The following is a 19,020-nucleotide window of genomic DNA, read 5'->3' as shown; positions in this document are numbered from 1 at the left end:
AGGGGGTGGTAGGTTCTAACTTCCTTGACAATCAAATTTTTTTTCATACATTACCACATTATCCCGATTTGACTATACTGCAGCCTTTCAATGAACATTTTCAACATTAAAAGGTAATGTTTGGAAAAAAGAGAGGGGGTGTCCCCCCTGATACAATGTACCCGTATTATCCATGCCATTGAATATTATGTTCACAGTTACCTGTAGGCTACGTATCTTCAATGTCCACCTGCTTATATTAATATGACCATAACAAAAATAGATTAACATTAAAAATGATACAGATGCAATGCTTTTTATTCTTTATTTATTTGTCTCCTGTTTCCAATTTATGTTGGCCTTTGCCCAACCAACTTCCCCTTTATTTTCTTTCTTCAAAAAATCCGTTAAAGGCTGAAAATATTTTTTGAAAGGTTCTGTGTCTATTTTGGATTTCCCAGTCATCTGCTGTAAAGCCTCTTTCCAATGTTTGCTGCCACCAAGTTTCAACATATTCCTTAAATTAAAAATAAGAATCATTTTTTTGGAAATAAGTAAAAAAGAAAAACAACATATAGAATGAATATAGTGTTGAAAGTTGTGAGCTATTTTACTGTGCGTAATTTACGTTTACTAAGTTAATTTTACGCAGATGTGAAGAAGAGCATTGATAAAGAAAACATCGGACAAAAAAAAAAAACAACAAAAAAACAAAACACACCTGGCAAAAAATTATTCTGTACAAGAATTCGATTTCTTTTTTTAGCATTAAAAAAAGTTAGTATCTTCCCTATATTCTTACAGACACAACGGGTAAATATTATACTGTATATGTAACTTACAAAAGTTTGAGTCCTGCCTCTTTTGATCTGTAGAAATCGCACGTGTAAAGTGGTCCCTGATGACCGCTAGCGTTACACATGGCTTCATAAAATTGGAATTGCAGGATAAAACTGGTAAAATATCTGTTATGAAGTATGAATTGTAAATGTACAAAATATAGTATAAGAGTATGTAGAAAACATTTTTTTTTCGATTTATTCTCAAAGGCACAAATGAAAAAGGTGCAGAGAAATTAATTGCAATAAGATGCATGTAATTTAAAGGCAGATGTTTTGAAAAGGTCAGCATGCAAAATTTTAAGTACTTGTGAATTTTACTTACTAGTATATAGGAGATAAGTACATGTACTTACACGATATACTGTGCATTAGCTGCAACATGGAACTTCGCCCCAGGATCGAAGTCTGTTATTGTTCGTGGGACAGGGGAGGTAACTCCTTGGTACTCCAATCTATAAACAACTCATAGGGGTTATCTCCACATAAAGCTAATTCATTTATTAATTTCTTTATTTATCTAGTTACTAAAAGATTATGTATAGTGTATTTATTTATAATTTTTCTACTCATTTTTGTAGTTTAATTGGTTCATTTTCTTTTATTTATGTTTTATTTATTTACATTTTTCTCTGAAAACATGTACAGTACAGAATATTCTTATTTCAAATTGCGTACCTCATTTTCCACCATTCCTCATTGTACTTGTCGGGAGTGACCTCTCCACTAAATACCCGCCATCTCCACTTATCCACCAAATAACCGAAGGGAAGAAACGCTAGTTTTAACAAGGCCTGTCTCATCAGATAATTGATGTCCGATTCTGAAATGTAGATACAAATCAAATAATTATTATACACCTATGTACTGGCTATGAGGACAAAATCAAGTTGATTGCCCCCAAAGACAGGAACTATTCCACGAGGTGCAGTCGAGGAAAACAGTTGCTGTTGAGGGGGACAATAAACTTGCTCTTGTCCGAATAGACTACATTTGTCACGATAAAACCAGCTAGAAGAGTTCCGAGATGAAACGAGAGGGAAGTGGAATGCTGAATAGTAAATAGTTCGATGACAATTTCATTGGCAAATAGCATAAAAAAAAAAATCCACGACAGGGTTTGTTTAGAAAAAAAAATGGTGTACTCGTCATATTTTTATAGAGAAAAATTCATAGTGATAAAATAAATCATCTAAGTTCCTTTCATTAATTAAATATCCATTAATTTGTTATATGATATATATATACATGTACATGCAACTTGAGAAAATTTTTGTTATTCGATGTTTGATATTTATAATAACTCATTAGAGAGCAATTTCCGGAAAAGCATTTAAATCTAAAATTTGCTATAGAACAAATAATTTTCAATAACAAACGAGAAAGCACAAAAAATTATGACAATACCATTGTATTTTCTCGTCATATCATCTCTAAAAAACACACTAATATTCGCAATTTAAAAATGCATATACATGTATTAGTTTATGCACCCCCTCCAATCGAGATGGATGGAAAGTTAACTGCTTTCTTTCTTTTAATTATTTAGTGTTCATTTTAAATTAAAATAGACCAATAATTAGATGATTAATGCGAAGCAAGGGGAAAAAATAAATTTTTACAACAGTGTCAAAATTGCTATACCGTTAAATTAATTTATTATTACGTAGCTGAACATTGTGGGGGTTGAATATTTTTACATAAATATTTGCAAAATAATGCGGTTTAATAAATACTTAAATTGTTTGGATATTGAGCATTTTTTACAGCAAAAAAGGGTACAATTTAAACATAATATTTACATGTTTGTTCATGAAATTACGGAATCTACAACTATATTGAAATTCATGAAATTATCAACATCATTAGAGGGTACATGTAACCATAACCATTGGCGTCTGAACCAAGGGGGAGGGTGCTAAGGGGGCTTATCTTCCAACTTTTTTTTTTTACAAAGACGTAATATGGGCAATGAAAATTGGGGCTTATGTGTGTGCTTGACGTACATGTAGAAACATTTTTGTGGGTTTAGCCCCCCTCCCCCCCCACTATCAATTTGCTTCTGACGCCTATGCAAACTATACGAACTCAGAAATATACACTTACTCATTTTATCTTCATCAGACACAGAATTTTCCTCCAGTAAACCGAGGGTCTGAAGATGTTTGCGCGTGCGCACTGACAGTGCAATTGTGTCTCCAATGGCTTCGTGGAATCCACCATTAGCTCCGGTTCTGTACACTGCAGGCTGGTTCCGATAGGCCATAAAGTACTCTATATGACCCATTTCGTGGTGTATGGTTTGGAAATAATTCATTTTAACTTCTGTGCACATTTTTATTCTATGGAAAAAAAAATCAATTTTTGGTTTTGAAATTTTGTTATGACTCGCTAAAATGATTACGGTACATAATTATATGACTGTGCGCAAGGAGATAGCTTTTCGATCTGTTTAAAACTATCTGCTGCAGGGAAAATATTCACAATATGAAAAGGACAATACAGAAAAGCTTTTATATCAATAGGATAATCCAGACTATCAATGTATACATGTACAGTTTACCTAAAAGTATCATTGTTGTAGAAATCAAAAGCGGAGGCGTGACACTGCACCTCCCTGTCTTTTTCTTTAGGACGGACTAGCATTGAGCGTTTCCAAAAATCAGGCACCATTTTATACAGTCCTATAGAAGTATAAAACTCCTCTGCAATCCGGAACATGTTGCCAACATTGTAACCCTTTTCCACCATTATCTTATCGAAATCCGGTTCCTTCACTTCCGGGTAAGGTTGTACAATGTCAAAGATATTATCCCATTCTTGTGCCCACATATTTCCTTAAAATTCAAGTACATAATAATGTCAACCTTTTACAGGTTTAGAATACTTTTTCTTATTGCCTACAAGGTACATGTATTCCTCTTTCCCCGCTGTATAGAATGTGTCACGTGGTCAAGCTGGCTATCTCCAAAAAATCACACAAATTCAACTAAATTTTAATAAATTTATTTACAAAATAATAATAATAATAATAATAAAGAAGATTTCAAACAGACAACCACACTCTGATCCACACACTCTTCCACACTATTAAACAAAAAAAAAAAATAATAGCAATTGGTAACCAATAATCAGACAATTAACCAATTAACCCCGGGTATAGATTTCACTCAAAGTATCATTGCCAAACATGTTCACCGATCCATGATTATCCTTGTCATAATCATCAACATCATCTTCGTCAACATCATCATCCTCATCCTCGATGCAGGAATGAAATCATTAGGTTTGCCATTTCGTCAGTGTTCGTATAACGAGCTAATACAATGTTACGTGGATTGACTTATCTGTATCTGTCCACCCCCAGCGAATCTTGTTCCACACACAGCATCCTTCCGGGCCGTAGTCCTGGAACCTTTCGCTGTGTCTCGACGATCCCCTCAGCTTAGTGCATGTATCTAGCACATGTCATACCAGTGTTCTTGACGCTACAATGACGAATATTTTTAAGTCACATGTTTCACTAAATAATGTTTGGCAACACTACTATGTTTGGCAATTCATTCTCATAAATAAATAAATCAATCAATAGGTATAAATTATAATGGTTACCAGTTAACATAAGTCAAAACAAATTATTGCCAACATGGCGCACCTTACTTTCGACTTCCGGTCATTCACTTCCGCCCAGACATTTAAACCAAAATTTAAATGGACAAAATATTTCACATAATGTAACAAATCTGAATACAAGAAAACTGCGTACAATAACACCTTTAAACTCTATCGATATAATACAAAAGCCATTCGAACACTCTCGCTAACCGTCACACTTGACTGAACAACAGGTAAAATTGTGAGAGCTGGCCAAGTTCAGAAATAAGAACGAATACGTATTCAGTAATAAATTTACTTAAAAAAACTATATACATAACGAATATTAATAATATTATAAGTAAATACTTACCACGGACCTGTCTCCATGCCAAAGCCAAGATACTGATTGTATGGCAGCTATTTGCATGTACACTAGCTGCTTCAATTGTAGAAACGTGTCTGCAGCTACGCTTCTCTGCCGGGAATGACCAGGCCTCAATTGTTCTGGTCGGCCAAGCTATTTTGCAAGGGCTTATGGGTAGATGGGGCATAGGGACAAAACGCGGGAAATACAAATAATATGTACAAGTATAATAGTGATTGTTACACACCTCCCCCCTTAATTAAAAAAAAAGGTAACATTTTTTTTTAAACAACAATCACTACCAACTTGTCCTAACAATTTTAAAATAACTAAACGTATTTACAAAATTCTTAATACAAACCTGACTAATTTGTCCTTAGCTGATTATTGGCGACTAAGGTAATCAGCACCTACGTTTTGGCTTCCCTTTATAGCTTCTATCCGGAACCGATAAGGTTGTAATTGTAGAGCCCAGCGCATTAACCTCGAATTCTCTGTTTTGGACTTGTTAAGGTATGTTAATGGCTGATGGTCGGTTTCCAATACAAACTCACGTCCATATAGATATTGATGGAACTTCTGAATTCCCCATACTACTGCTAAGCATTCCTTCTCTACAACAGCGTATGACTTCTCTCTGAGCTGCAATTTTCTGCTTGCGTAAGCCACTGGAAGCTTTTCTCCATGTTCCTCCTGCAAAAGAACTGCTCCTAACCCGTCATCAGCAGCATCTGTTCGTAAAATGAATACTTCACTGAAGTCTGGAAGCTTCAGAATTGGTTCTGAGCATAACATCTGTTTCAGCGTATCGAATGCACGTTGTTGATTATCTGTCCAAACTACTTTGTTAGGCTGACCTTTCTTTGTTAAATCTGATAATGGAGCGGCAATGGCTGGAAAGTTCGGTATGAATTTTCTGTAGAATCCTGCCAATCCCAAGAACGATCTAACCTGCTTCTTTGTCATGGGTACTGGTGCACTTCGAATAGCCTCTATCTTGTTTGACTCTGGTTTCAGTCTCTGGTCACCTACTACGTGTCCTAAGCAGTCGATCTGATCATATCCTATGAAACACTTAGACGGTCGTGCTGTAAGTCCTGCTTTCCTAAGTCTGGTAAATAACTCTCTCAATGCCATTAGATGTTCTTCCCACGTATCTGTGTATACGATTATATCGTCTATGAAGTTATCAACACCTACCATGCCCTGTAAAAGTTTCCTCATGAGTCGGCTAAACGTCGCCGGGGCATTAACTAACCCAAATGGCATAGTACGAAATTGATACAAACCAGACGGTGTTGAGAAGGCTGTGAAAGCTTTACTTTCATCTTCCATAGGAACTTGCCAGTATCCTTTACTCAAATCCAATTTTGAAACGTACTTCTTCCCTGCCATCTTTGAAAATATACTTTCTGTGTTCGGCATAGGCTCAGCGTCGAAAACAGTAACAGAGTTTAGTCTTCGAAAGTCTATGCAGAATCTGTTTGTTCCGTCCTTTTTCCTGGCTATGACTACCGGTGATGAATATGGTGAAACAGATGGTTCTATTACGTTCAACTGTAACATCTTCTCCACTTCTTCCTTTATGACACTCTCGGTATTGAAAGGAATAGGATACTGCTTCACCCGTATAGGATCTGATGATGTCAGTTCAATCTTATGCTTCACTAGTGTAGTCATTCCTGGAACGTCAGTGAGAACATCAGCATACGACTCACACAAACATTTCACCGATTCTAGCTTATTCGCATCCAGTCCTTCATTGAAACGTACATCTGACACTGTTTCTGTCTGAGTATCTGTTGGTAGCATCATTAAATTCTGCTCATCCGGTGTTCCCTCTTCGCTGAAGTCAATTAGTGATATGGCGCAAGTTGTTAGAACTCCACAGCGTATTTCCTCACGAGGAATGTACTTTTTCAACAAATTGGCGTGAAGTGTCTTTAGTTTACCATGCATCTCAACTTTGTAATCCATATCGCCAACTTTCTGTACAACTTTGTAAGGCCCTCGCCATTGCATCAGAAGTTTATTTGACTTTGTAGGAAGAAGAACAAGTACTAAGTCACCAACTTTCATCCTTCGATCAATTGTTCTCTTGTTATAATGTTTTCTCTGGTGCTTCCTTGCTTTTTCCAATTGTTGATGAGCAATCTTGCAAGTCTCTTCAAGTTTTTCCTTTAAATCTAGAATATATTGGTATGTAGTCCTCACCTCTTTGTCTGGTATGTCCTTGGTCCATAGTTCCTTCAGTATTATCATTGGGCCACGCACTGATCGACCATATAGAAGCTCAAAGGGTGAAAATCCAAGGCTCTCTTGAGGTATCTCACGATAAGCAAAGAGTAGTGCGTTGAGGTACTTGTCCCAGTCTTTAGGGCGTTCAGCACACATGCGCTTGAGCATCTGCTTCAACGTGCCGTTGAATTTTTCAACAAGGCCGTTGCACATCGGATGATACGGCGTTGTAGTTAGGCGTTTGAGTGACAGCAATCGGCTAACTTCTTTCATAACTTCAGATGTAAACTGTGAACCCTGGTCTGTAAGCATTTCAGATGGAATACCAACTCTACTGAAAACGTCTACAAGCGCTTCTGCAACTCGTTCAGTTTCAATTCCTTGCAGTGCCACAGCTTCTGGATACCTGGTCGCATAGTCTATAATAGTGAGGATATATCTATTTCCTCTGTCTGTGATTGGCTGGAGTGGACCAACAATATCCACAGCAATGCGTTGAAATGGTTCTGATATCATGGGCATTTGTCCAAGAGGAACTGCAGGTACTTTTCCCTTAGGTATTGTTCGTTGGCACACGTCACATGAACGACAAAATCGCCTGACGTCTGCTTGTACTCCTGGCCAAAAGAATTCTGCTAGTATTCTGTCTGTGGTCTTCTTAACACCCAAGTGGCCTGCCATAAGACATTCATGAGCCATCTTCATAACTAGTGATCTGTACTTTTTCGGAACCATAAGCTGTCGATAAGTCTTTCCATTTGACACTTTTGGACTACTGAATTCTCTGTAGAGTAATTGCTTCCGTATATACATCCGAGTTGAACCTCCATCACCAAGCTCCTTTACTGTCTCTTGTTTAGCAAAGCCCCAACTCTTGCTTAATGAATCATCCCTCATCTGTTCACTTAACATCTCATCCCGTGATACATCTTGTAGAGTTTCAGGAACCCTCAATGGTTTATAAGGTAACTGCTTTTTCTTTAGTTGGCTGCGTGTCTCAACAGCAAATGAAGGTTTAGTTGATTTCATCCAGTGAATATCCGGGTTGTCTGGTTTCCGAACGCCATCAAAATTTCCAAGAATCAGATCAAACATTGGTGTTTCAAAGCACGATACTTCAATTGTTCCAGTAAAATATGGTGTGTCAACTTCAACTATCGCAACATCTGCATCTATTATACTTCCGTCAGCCAGCATGCATTTGTGAGTTTTTCCAGTCATTTGGTTTGAAGTAACCAAGCTTTTCCGAATCACCGCACCACGACATCCGGTATCTCTTAACACTGTCACAAGTCTGTCTCCAACACATCCTTTCACAACTGGCATCACACCACTAGAAACGGAATCAATGTCACTAATGTCACTTTGTAGCCATGGTTTATGGGCACCAACAAAAGAAGAATCATGTTCTTTCCCCTGTGAAAATCGACGTCCAGATCTGTTGAAGCTCTGTTGTTGCTCACTATAGCGGGATGGTTTTTGTGGTCTGTCAGATTTTTCCAGAGTGTTTGCTGTCTTGGTTGCGGAAGATTTCCTTAAGGGGCAATCAAACTGCTTGTGTCCGTATTTGTCACAATTAAAACACTTGACTCCACCACTGGGTTTGCTACTGTCACTAGTGCTTAGAAAGGAGAATTGCTTTCCTATGGAAACTTTCTTTTCGAAGATAGGTCTCTGGGTAACAGCTGATGAACTAGTTGCTCTTGCCTCAACAAACTGATCAGCATATCTGGCCATATCCTGAATAGAAGGAGGAATTCGTTCTTTCAAGAATAAGGAAAGTTCTTTGTTACAACACAAAATAAATTGTTCCCGCAACATCAAGTCTTTGAGTCCTTCATACGTCTTATTTATTTTCGCTAATTCCATCCACCTCTCCAGATAACTTTCGATTCTTGTTGAAAACTGAAGAAAGGTTTCACTCCCATCGGGTTTTGAAGATCTGAATTTCTTTCTGAATCCATCCTCAGTCATGTCGAAACGTTTCATCAGGGCTTTTTTAAGTTCATCAAAGTCCAATGCACTATCTGGTGGTAATCTAGCGAACACGTCCAACGCTTTTCCTTTTAGAAGTGCACTCAAGTGAGCTCCCCAGTTTGTTCTTTGCCATTTCTGTGAGATAGCGTATCTTTCAAAGCGTTGTATATATGCGTCGATGTTGTCTTTTGCCTCATCAAATGCTGGTAGTTTTGGTCCTCTAACAGGTTGTTGGGTTTCAGGGTGATGCAGGGCTGTAGACTCAAGAACTTTCTGTGATCTTTCTGCTGCCAACACTTGAAATTTGTGATCTATTTCCATCTCTTCTATTTTTCTTTTATGTTCAGCCTCAGCGTTTTGCTCTCTCTTGATCTCCAATTCTAGTTGAAAGTCACGTTCTTGTTTAGCCATGCGTTCTGCACGATCTTTTTCACGTTCATCTCGGAGTCTTGCTTGTTCATTATTCACAAACTGTTGAAGTTCTGCATCCTTGAGTCCCATCTGCGTCCCAATTTCCAAGAGCTCCTTCATCTCCTTGATGGTAGACATCGTGCCTATAAGAACTGAGCCACCTTACCAAAACTTTAATAATCCAAGGATAATATACTTTCCAATTAATAAATATGTCTAACACCACCTTACCTTTGACCTACTTAAGAGAGAACCATTCTTTCACTTACCTCTATCTTACTATGTACAGGAATCCCAAGACTAACTACTACTAGAGCAACCTAACCTATTTACATCTACTTGGCAAACCTTCACCTAAATAGTGAAAATGTGTAATTTGGAGAGGGTCAGCAATCCCACCGCTGCCACCAAATGTCACGTGGTCAAGCTGGCTATCTCCAAAAAATCACACAAATTCAACTAAATTTTAATAAATTTATTTACAAAATAATAATAATAATAATAATAAAGAAGATTTCAAACAGACAACCACACTCTGATCCACACACTCTTCCACACTATTAAACAAAAAAAAAAAATAATAGCAATTGGTAACCAATAATCAGACAATTAACCAATTAACCCCGGGTATAGATTTCACTCAAAGTATCATTGCCAAACATGTTCACCGATCCATGATTATCCTTGTCATAATCATCAACATCATCTTCGTCAACATCATCATCCTCTTCTTCGATGCAGGAATGAAATCATTAGGTTTGCCATTTCGTCAGTGTTCGTATAACGAGCTAATACAATGTTACGTGGATTGACTTATCTGTATCTGTCCACCCCCAGCGAATCTTGTTCCACACACAGCATCCTTCCGGGCCGTAGTCCTGGAACCTTTCGCTGTGTCTCGACGATCCCCTCAGCTTAGTGCATGTATCTAGCACATGTCATACCAGTGTTCTTGACGCTACAATGACGAATATTTTTAAGTCACATGTTTCACTAAATAATGTTTGGCAACACTACTATGTTTGGCAATTCATTCTCATAAATAAATAAATCAATCAATAGGTATAAATTATAATGGTTACCAGTTAACATAAGTCAAAACAAATTATTGCCAACATGGCGCACCTTACTTTCGACTTCCGGTCATTCACTTCCGCCCAGACATTTAAACCAAAATTTAAATGGACAAAATATTTCACATAATGTAACAAATCTGAATACAAGAAAACTGCGTACAATAACACCTTTAAACTCTATCGATATAATACAAAAGCCATTCGAACACTCTCGCTAACCGTCACACTTGACTGAACAACAGGTAAAATTGTGAGAGCTGGCCAAGTTCAGAAATAAGAACGAATACGTATTCAGTAATAAATTTACTTAAAAAAACTATATACATAACGAATATTAATAATATTATAAGTAAATACTTACCACGGACCTGTCTCCATGCCAAAGCCAAGATACTGATTGTATGGCAGCTATTTGCATGTACACTAGCTGCTTCAATTGTAGAAACGTGTCTGCAGCTACGCTTCTCTGCCGGGAATGACCAGGCCTCAATTGTTCTGGTCGGCCAAGCTATTTTGCAAGGGCTTATGGGTAGATGGGGCATAGGGACAAAACGCGGGAAATACAAATAATATGTACAAGTATAATAGTGATTGTTACAGAATGTCATTATTGATACTGTAGATTCCTAAATATACGCGAGTAATTAATAATCGCGTAATTTCGGAAGAAGCACCACTCTCGAAAGAAAATTACTCGCATGTATTCTTATGATTTAAATCTAAGGCATGTAAAACATTTAGATCAACCGTGCATTCGCGAATGATTATTTTCGCTATTTGATGTCAAACAGCCATTTCGCGACATTTAGTACTCGCATAAAATAAGAAATTTACAGTATTCGTTTCAAATTATAATTTACATTTTTTTGGTGAGAAAGATGTCAAGTGTATATTAATTGTAGATGTAGACATCTGTCTATAACATGTGTTTCTATCTTTAAAGCTTCTAAGCTATACTCAATTTCTCCCCCTTACAGCATAAAAGCAAAACAGATTAAAACGCAAAAAAGTTATTCATACATGTACTGTCCTTTGTACCGAAAAATAGAAATTAGTTAACATAGACATATTCACCAAACACAATATCTAAACGACGTATACAAGTATCAGGCAAATTTGGTGTTGCTTAATACTAAGTTATATACACGCCATTCATGGTTACCTAATAGGTGCGCAGGAATACTTCCATCATTTGGAAAGTCGTAGGTCGGATGATGCTGAGTGTAATAATTTTTCAACTTCCGGCGAACATAACTATGCAGCTGAACGTACAAAGGTTTGATCTCCTGCCACAATCCTTCAACAATTTCTACAAGTTCCGGTGTGTCAAAAAATTCTTTCTGACGCCAAGCGTCTCCCAAGTTCTCAAAACCTTGATAAAAAAAAAGAGAGCATTCTCTCATGTTGTAAATTTTGAAATAACCGGGTGGCAGTAATTCAAAATTTACAAGATGACAATTCTTCAACATGATACATGTATGTTTTATATATATATATATATATATATATATATATATATATATATATATATATATATATATATATATATATATATGGTGAAAATGACAAGATTGCCTTCCAAACATTTTAAACATCTATCGATAAAATAAAATGATCACAAAAACATCTATCGATAAAATAAAATTATCACAATCATGTACAAATTTAAATTGATGAAGCTCTTGTACCGTGTTCCAATGCTCCAGTATTTTGAAGTTCTACCCATTCTGTGTAAAGATTGGCCATTTTCTTTCCGGTAGCATCTCGCCATTTCACCCATAAATCGGATAAAACTGCAGGATCTCGCGATGAATCGAAGATATTGGTTATGCCTGGCTCTAGTTGGATAGTTGTACCATTGAAAACTACGGTTCCCTTTCCATATATTTCTTCTAATTTGGTTTGAATGCTGTTCATTTTCCTACAAGGTTAAAAGATGTGAATTCTGTATGTACATGTATACGTATAATTATGTATCTGCAAGATTGTCAAAATACATGTTAAGGTCATGTTCCTTCAATATATGTTTTGTATTTCTTCATAATATATAAAAAAAATTATTGATAATTATCATTATACTAGGAAACACATCATCTAATATCTTGCACAAATGCCTGACAAGGTACCTCGATTGTTTGTAGGGAAGCTTTTTTAAATTTGGACTATTTCAATGACAATTTTTAAAAAAAAGAAAATTGATCATTGATATTATTGAGGCTTTATTGGTAATAGACCTAAGAGCTTACGAAGTTGCTCTGCCTTCTGTCTACACTTTGTATTCCATGTCAATAGTTTCAGAGTTCTTTTATGGTATGAATGTACGCTAGGCTACATGTATATACAGAGGGAATTAAATGCTTTAAGTTAGAGAAACAGTGTTGTAAAAGGCCCGTAGAACGCAGGGGGGGGGGGCACTTTTTCTGATTATAGTATTTTGCAATTATAGTAAAATTTCTTTAGATGCTGGTTGCCCCCCCCCCCCCGACCTTTCGTTGCTCTAAGGCACTGGCAAATTCCCGAATTTTTGACAGTTATATGGGTTTTTTGCTTGTCAGATTATTTTGGGAAGTTGCCCCCCCCCCCCCCCATTTCAAACCGTTGCTACGGGTCTTTGTTGTTATTCAAAATTAACTATGACTAAATATCCTTACTTAATTTTGTGTATTTTTTTTTTAAATTAACTGTTACATGAACATGACTGTACAACACTGAACATTAGAGTTTCATTGTATCATGCAATGAATTTGTTTGAAATGTTTCTACTCCTACTGGTTTTTTTTTTAATTTTTATAGAACTTTGTGTAAAGGTACAGCACTGTCACATATATTTTTTCAAAGATTAAAAGAAAAAGTTAGTGATGGGCACGCTAATCCACCCTCTCCCTTGCATTCTCTGGCAAATCTTAAACAGATTTTGAGGAAATAGAAATTATTTTAAACATAGTTTTATGTCAAGTTAATTTCAGCGACTTGTTCAGTATTTTTTGTTTTTGTTTTGTTTTTGGTATTTTAAAACCTGTGACCAACATTTGAACATAATTCTCATGTCTGACTCTTATCAATGTATAGAACTGACTGACAAACCTGAGTTTTGTTGGGTCAGAAGGATTGACGTCATAAGATAAAATCCGAAGTTGGTGTCGGGTATCGTCTGCCAGGCCGGGAATCTTTAATTTCTGCGATGCCTCTTCCACACATTTCTTTTGCCATGATGCAAATCTTATATTGACTTCATTCAACTGTTCGTGAAACAGTTCTCATAGTTAATTAAATTACACTGCACAAATACAACACATTACGAACTTTAAATTTCGAAAACATTAGAATAATGCATGTCAAATCTGACTTTTACATTAAATCTATGAGGGAAAAAAATCGTTGTTACAATTTTCTGGGCTGTTTACCTTTCTACCGTTTTCTTTGGATAGATCCGTTTCATAATTCCAGCTGGCAAACGCCACCTTTCCAAGCCATCTTCGATATTCCTCGTTTTTCAATATCAACCAATCAGAAACTTTGACATTTATTTCTGAATAAAAATTTTTATAAGAATTATTTTATTTTACAATTTTAAATAATATCTGTTAGATTGGGATAATGTACACATACAATCCTGCATGGTTTAAAAAATTAAAATAAAAATATTGTTCAAAATTACATGTACATGTAGTTTTTTGCAATACAACATATTTCTTCGTATGTGCGACTTTCTAATTGTTGTGTACGACATATCCTCCCCCATTTTGGTCAGTGTATGTCACCAACTACAAAGCAAGGGTACAGAATCTGAGGGTAAAAATTTAACAATTTATAATTCTTTTTGGTAGGACAAGAGGTCCAAGGACCTTCACACTCACCTGAGTATGGTACTTCGATTTTTTCCAAGACAGGTAAACTTATCCTTTACCTCATATAATTAAACCTTCCCAAATCTTTATACATGTAGCTCTAACGAAACTTCATGTATACTTGTAGACTCAAGCGTCTTTGAGAGCCATTTTTTTCTTACTTGCGATGAGGCAAAAACCTAATTTTAATATGTTTAACGTAACATGGAAACTTTACAAGAGGGAAAAAAACGGATAAAATGAATCGGATGGCATAAAATGATCTTGAAATCGCTAACATATACAATTTTACTCTGTAAGAATGTTGTGGTTAGGAACTTGGTTTGAGAAATATGAGAAGGCTTGATCGCAGAGATAAAATTGTGTGAAATGAATTTCCTCTTAAAAATGAGAGATAGTGGAGTTAAAATTTGACCATACCTTGTGACCGAATAAATACATGTACATTAATCTATGGGTAATAAAATGGACCAGATGAAACACTGTATATATAAATACGCTCAGAGTTATTCTTTTTAATCTGACCTTGTCGCCGCTGTTGAAGAAGTTGCCTTAGGCGCTGCTGTTGATGAAGTTGTCTCGAGTGGACATTTGTGCATAAAATGCAGATGACAAGAAAACACCAAATTACCCTCATCTCATCCTGAAACGTCCCCTGAAAAACAATTTAAATATTCCTCGTACATTGTAAGAAGTATATGAAAATTATATATCTGTCGAAGGACTTACTTTCATGCAATCAGTACACATAGATATGTTGTCGCTACATTGATTACAAAAATAGTCGAAAGTTCTTGTGAGTTCTCGCTCTAATTTATCGAGAGATAATAAAACTGTTTATCGTTATACATTTATATGCAGCTATCTTCGATTCAATTTGACATGTTTAATATTTTCAGTGTATGTTAACTTTGCCGTCGACAGGGAATATCTGTAGGAGAAAAAAGAAAAAGATGACGGAAGAGGCGGCAGAAAAGACGATAAGAAGAGGGAATAAAAGAGGAGATAATGAGAAAGAGGAGGAAGAGAGGATGGGAGGGGGGAGTGTGAGGGATACTACCCCTCCTTCCATTTTCCCTTTCCTACCAATGTATAATGAAGAAAAGAACATAATACATGTTCAGGTACTTTCAAAAAGAGCCTCCCACCCCCAAAAAGTGTTGTCAAACATCTTCAAGAGTAGGAAATGTAATGATAAACACTCAGTGTCTCTTATTGTCGATGATGCAAACATTCACATGTCTTTGCAAATTTAGGTGACACAAAATTAAAATTGAAAACACTGAATTCACATTTGATTGCAATTTGCTATCCTTTAAATTTAAATCGACAGTAGGTTACCAACTATTAGTGTACCTTGAAATTTGACCGGGAATACATTAACACTATTTCTGAGGCACCTAAAAGTAATTCAAAAAAAAAAAAAAAAAAAAAAAAAAAAAAAAAAAAACTTACCTTGTATTTTTAATGCTGATTTAAATTGATGTCCTAGATTAAAGATAAGTATTGCCAATCTAAATTGATGCTTGAGAAAACACAAATCAAGAGGATCTTACACTTTGTTTTTAATTGAATTGACGTGTCGTCTAGGTTGTATATACCGGATACGCACATTTGTAACTAGGCTAAGAGTGCATCATATGCTATGCATTTCAAATGTTGGAGGCCTATGAACGATTACGCTCATCTGTATCACTTTCCTTTGTGAGAAAAAAAGTCCCACTATAACTCATGAATAGTAATTGGTCAATTTATTGAACTTTAATCTATTGTACATGTAATCAGCAGGTCTTAAAAAATCAGTTGGACCCATTTTTCTCGAGAAAAAGCTCAATGTTTAAAAAAAAAATACCCAAATGTAAGTACTTCTTTATATCCCAATTTTGACCCTAGACGCTGAGTTTGGCAAACTAAAAAGAGGTATCGGCTTTTGAAAATGAATTAACAAAAACCCGATTGGCAAAATCAACAGTTAACCTTGTGTTAACTCTACAAAATGGACTCAGTACAAGATTTTAAAAATGTGCATTTACTCAAACGTATACAGGTGTCGTATAGAAAATTATACCCCGCTGTTACGTAACTAGGTAGGAAACTTTCCCCTTTCAAATAAATACTATTTATTTAGTAAACGTACATGTACATGTATACCCCCTTTTGAACTTTACCGTGTATACTAAATATTCCCTCCAGATGTGATTTTCTATTACAAAATTAAAAAAATACAAATTCGATCAAATTTTATTTGAGCTTTCGCCTCATATACGTGTACTTGTTAGCTAGATTAAAAAGGCATGGCAATCGAGATAAAGTAATATGCACTTTACCGTAGCAGATGTGAAAGGTATCGATCCTTTATCGTGAAATATATGTACATGTTTTCCCAGTATTAAAACAATCATTATTGCACTATTTTATTATTATTTCAGTTTGTGAAGGTCTGTATTTAGCCCGTTTTCTGTGGTCATACTTTTTCCTTTCAAACTTTTCCTGGGGGGGGGGGGGTTATTGTTGTGTTTACAAATTGTGAAATGGTGTCGAGATACAAATAAACGAAATGACAATTGCCAGATATAAATACGATGACCCCTGGCTAATGATATCAAAGTCACAGAATATTATAAGGTGTAGGAAGAGCAGTGGATCTAGATGAAAGACTTAGTACATATAAGCATGTTCCTTACTACCCGTGCAAATGAGTGTGTTCCTTGTTAGAAATAAATTTCAGTTATTTGGACTTACTTTTACAGCTACGGATATCAACAATAACTTTAACAATAAAATTGCTTAGTACGTTGGATCTTTTTAAACCTCGCTAAAGGCACTCTAGAGAAAATATGCTCATGAAGAGATCTTAAGAGGCTATTGTAAGTGAAGTTCTTAGTAGACCTTGACTCTGTACTTGTACTTACTTACACACACTATAGAATACGCTGATAAGACTTCTATAAACAAACCACTTTCTCAGTCAAAAAAAAAAATTCTGGTCCAGGAGTAAATTAAAAGTAGAAGACGAAAATGAGACAAAGCTGATTTTTTTTGCTTTCGTAGTTTGTGTAATTGGTCATCAATCAGACACTACAGAAATGAAAATATCATAATGTAAAAACTGGGAAACTACTTTTGCCACGTACCTGGTTTTCGTACGTCCTGTTTATTATTTTTCTTCAGGTACAACGACGTGTATATTTACCGAGTGACGTTTATCTATTCAATCTGTCTATTCAGGTGAATATTCACTGAAGCGTGTGGATTTTCTAAAGATTTAAACTTCCCACCCTCTCTTACATTCCTTAAAAAATTAACGGACATACATTCTCTCTCTCTCATTCTCAAATTACAAGTTCGAAATACTTCAAAATAAAGAAAACACTGTCAGGAAAAGAATAAATCTTTAACTTCAATTCAAAAATTATACTGTCAAAATGGTTAAAACACAACTGTACCTTTGAGAAAATTAGTTTCTATTACACAAAAATTAGGCATACATATCCAGAATTTATCCATGTATAAGTAAAATATCCCAAAACAATTCATTTCAACGTAAAGGAAAGTGACGTCACAATAAAAATATCCGCGAAATTCAACGCATTACTCTAACTATATTATGTCGCTAAACACAAATTTAATACATGTATAACAATGATTTTTATATGTTGTTAATTTTACTTTCCCTATTATTATATAAAAAATATATTTATGTTTTAAAAATCTGAGACTGCTTCATAATCTTAGGACCAGAGCAATGGATTTGAAAGCTAACTTTCAGGCGCCTCTGAGTTTTCACATACGTAAGAAATATTTAAAATCCCATATAAATTGAGAAAAAAAAAAACGTTTTCACTTTATACGTTTATGTATTATTTACAACCTCCAACATCCCATGTACATGTAAATTGAGAAAAAAGTGTTTTTTATTAGATCACTTTCTTCGTTTATGCATTATCTACACGTACAACCTCCAAACAGGGGAAAATTATGTCATTAAATTCCAACTGGCAAGTGTAGCAAGTGTCTGTTGAATACAGGAAAACACACACATTTATTTGTTCACTGTATACATATACAAAGTAGGACTTACGGGGGGGGGGGGGGGTCATGCACATAGCAAACGAGTGCTTTTATGAGAATTTATTATTTTCTGGCTTACATTCGATATCTACATTTATTGTCTGTAAACTTAGGTGCATTATCAATACAATTAATTAGATTAAAAAAAAAATAAACCGAATTACTTGAAAATTCTCACCTTAGTATTTCTTTTCCATCACTCTGTATCCGTGCGATTTTTCAGAGAGGCACTAAATGCGTATTTTTCACGATATTTATGTACGTAGTGAGATTTTATATCTGGTCGTCGTTTTACAGAAAATGCTTGTGACCAGGATTAAAAAAAAATCTATTTTACAATACGACAGGTAGCTTTACATGTATTGTTTTAATCCGTTTTTATCTGTGAAGACGAAGAATTCAAACATACACAGAATTCATGATTTCTTTGTTCAAGTTACGTATGGTAAGTAGTGTTTATAATCTAGTGGGTTTTTTAAACGTATCCCAAAAATAAAATTTTGCATTTACATATACATGTATGCCATGTTGAGAGTACTAGTGATATTGGAATCAGTGATCAACAAATCTGCCCCCCCCCCCACCTCAGCAAAAAAACTAAAATTCATATAGGAGTATTA

The 19,020-nt window shown here is 35.5% G+C and overlaps 1 protein-coding gene across 1 annotated transcript; it reads right to left on the bottom strand.

Annotated features, from left to right (window-relative positions):
- Nucleotides 1-279: 279 nt before the first annotated feature.
- LOC133175333 (angiotensin-converting enzyme-like) lies at nucleotides 280-17,576 on the bottom strand. Its single transcript, XM_061310427.1, has 12 exons — nucleotides 17,464-17,576; nucleotides 14,855-14,984; nucleotides 13,886-14,010; nucleotides 13,566-13,720; nucleotides 12,170-12,402; nucleotides 11,644-11,853; nucleotides 3,382-3,655; nucleotides 2,925-3,160; nucleotides 1,497-1,641; nucleotides 1,175-1,273; nucleotides 822-944; nucleotides 280-496 (listed from the first exon to the last, which is right to left on the bottom strand). The coding sequence occupies exons 2-12, from the start codon at nucleotides 14,964-14,966 to the stop codon at nucleotides 304-306; spliced, it is 1,905 nt and encodes a 634-aa protein (XP_061166411.1). The 5' UTR covers nucleotides 14,967-14,984; nucleotides 17,464-17,576; the 3' UTR covers nucleotides 280-303.
- Between the last annotated feature and the right edge of the window lie 1,444 nt (nucleotides 17,577-19,020).

Source organism: Saccostrea echinata, unplaced genomic scaffold (genome assembly GCF_033153115.1).
Source record: "Saccostrea echinata isolate AGI-Se365-2 ecotype Australia unplaced genomic scaffold, CSIRO_AGI_Sech_v1 ptg000062l, whole genome shotgun sequence".
Lineage (NCBI taxonomy): Eukaryota > Metazoa > Mollusca > Bivalvia > Ostreida > Ostreidae > Saccostrea > Saccostrea echinata.
This window is presented reverse-complemented; position numbering and strand designations above follow the sequence as displayed.

Coding starts and splice junctions, on each gene's coding strand:
- LOC133175333 (XM_061310427.1), bottom strand. CDS start 14,966: ATGAGGGTAATTTGGTGTTTTCTTGTCATCTGCATTTTATGCACAAAT. Junction 14,011..14,854: donor TCTTCAACAGCGGCGACAAG/GTCAGATTAAAA, acceptor ATTTTTATTCAG/AAATAAATGTCAAAGTTTCT. Junction 12,403..13,565: donor TCTGACCCAACAAAACTCAG/GTTTGTCAGTCA, acceptor TTAACCTTGTAG/GAAAATGAACAGCATTCAAA.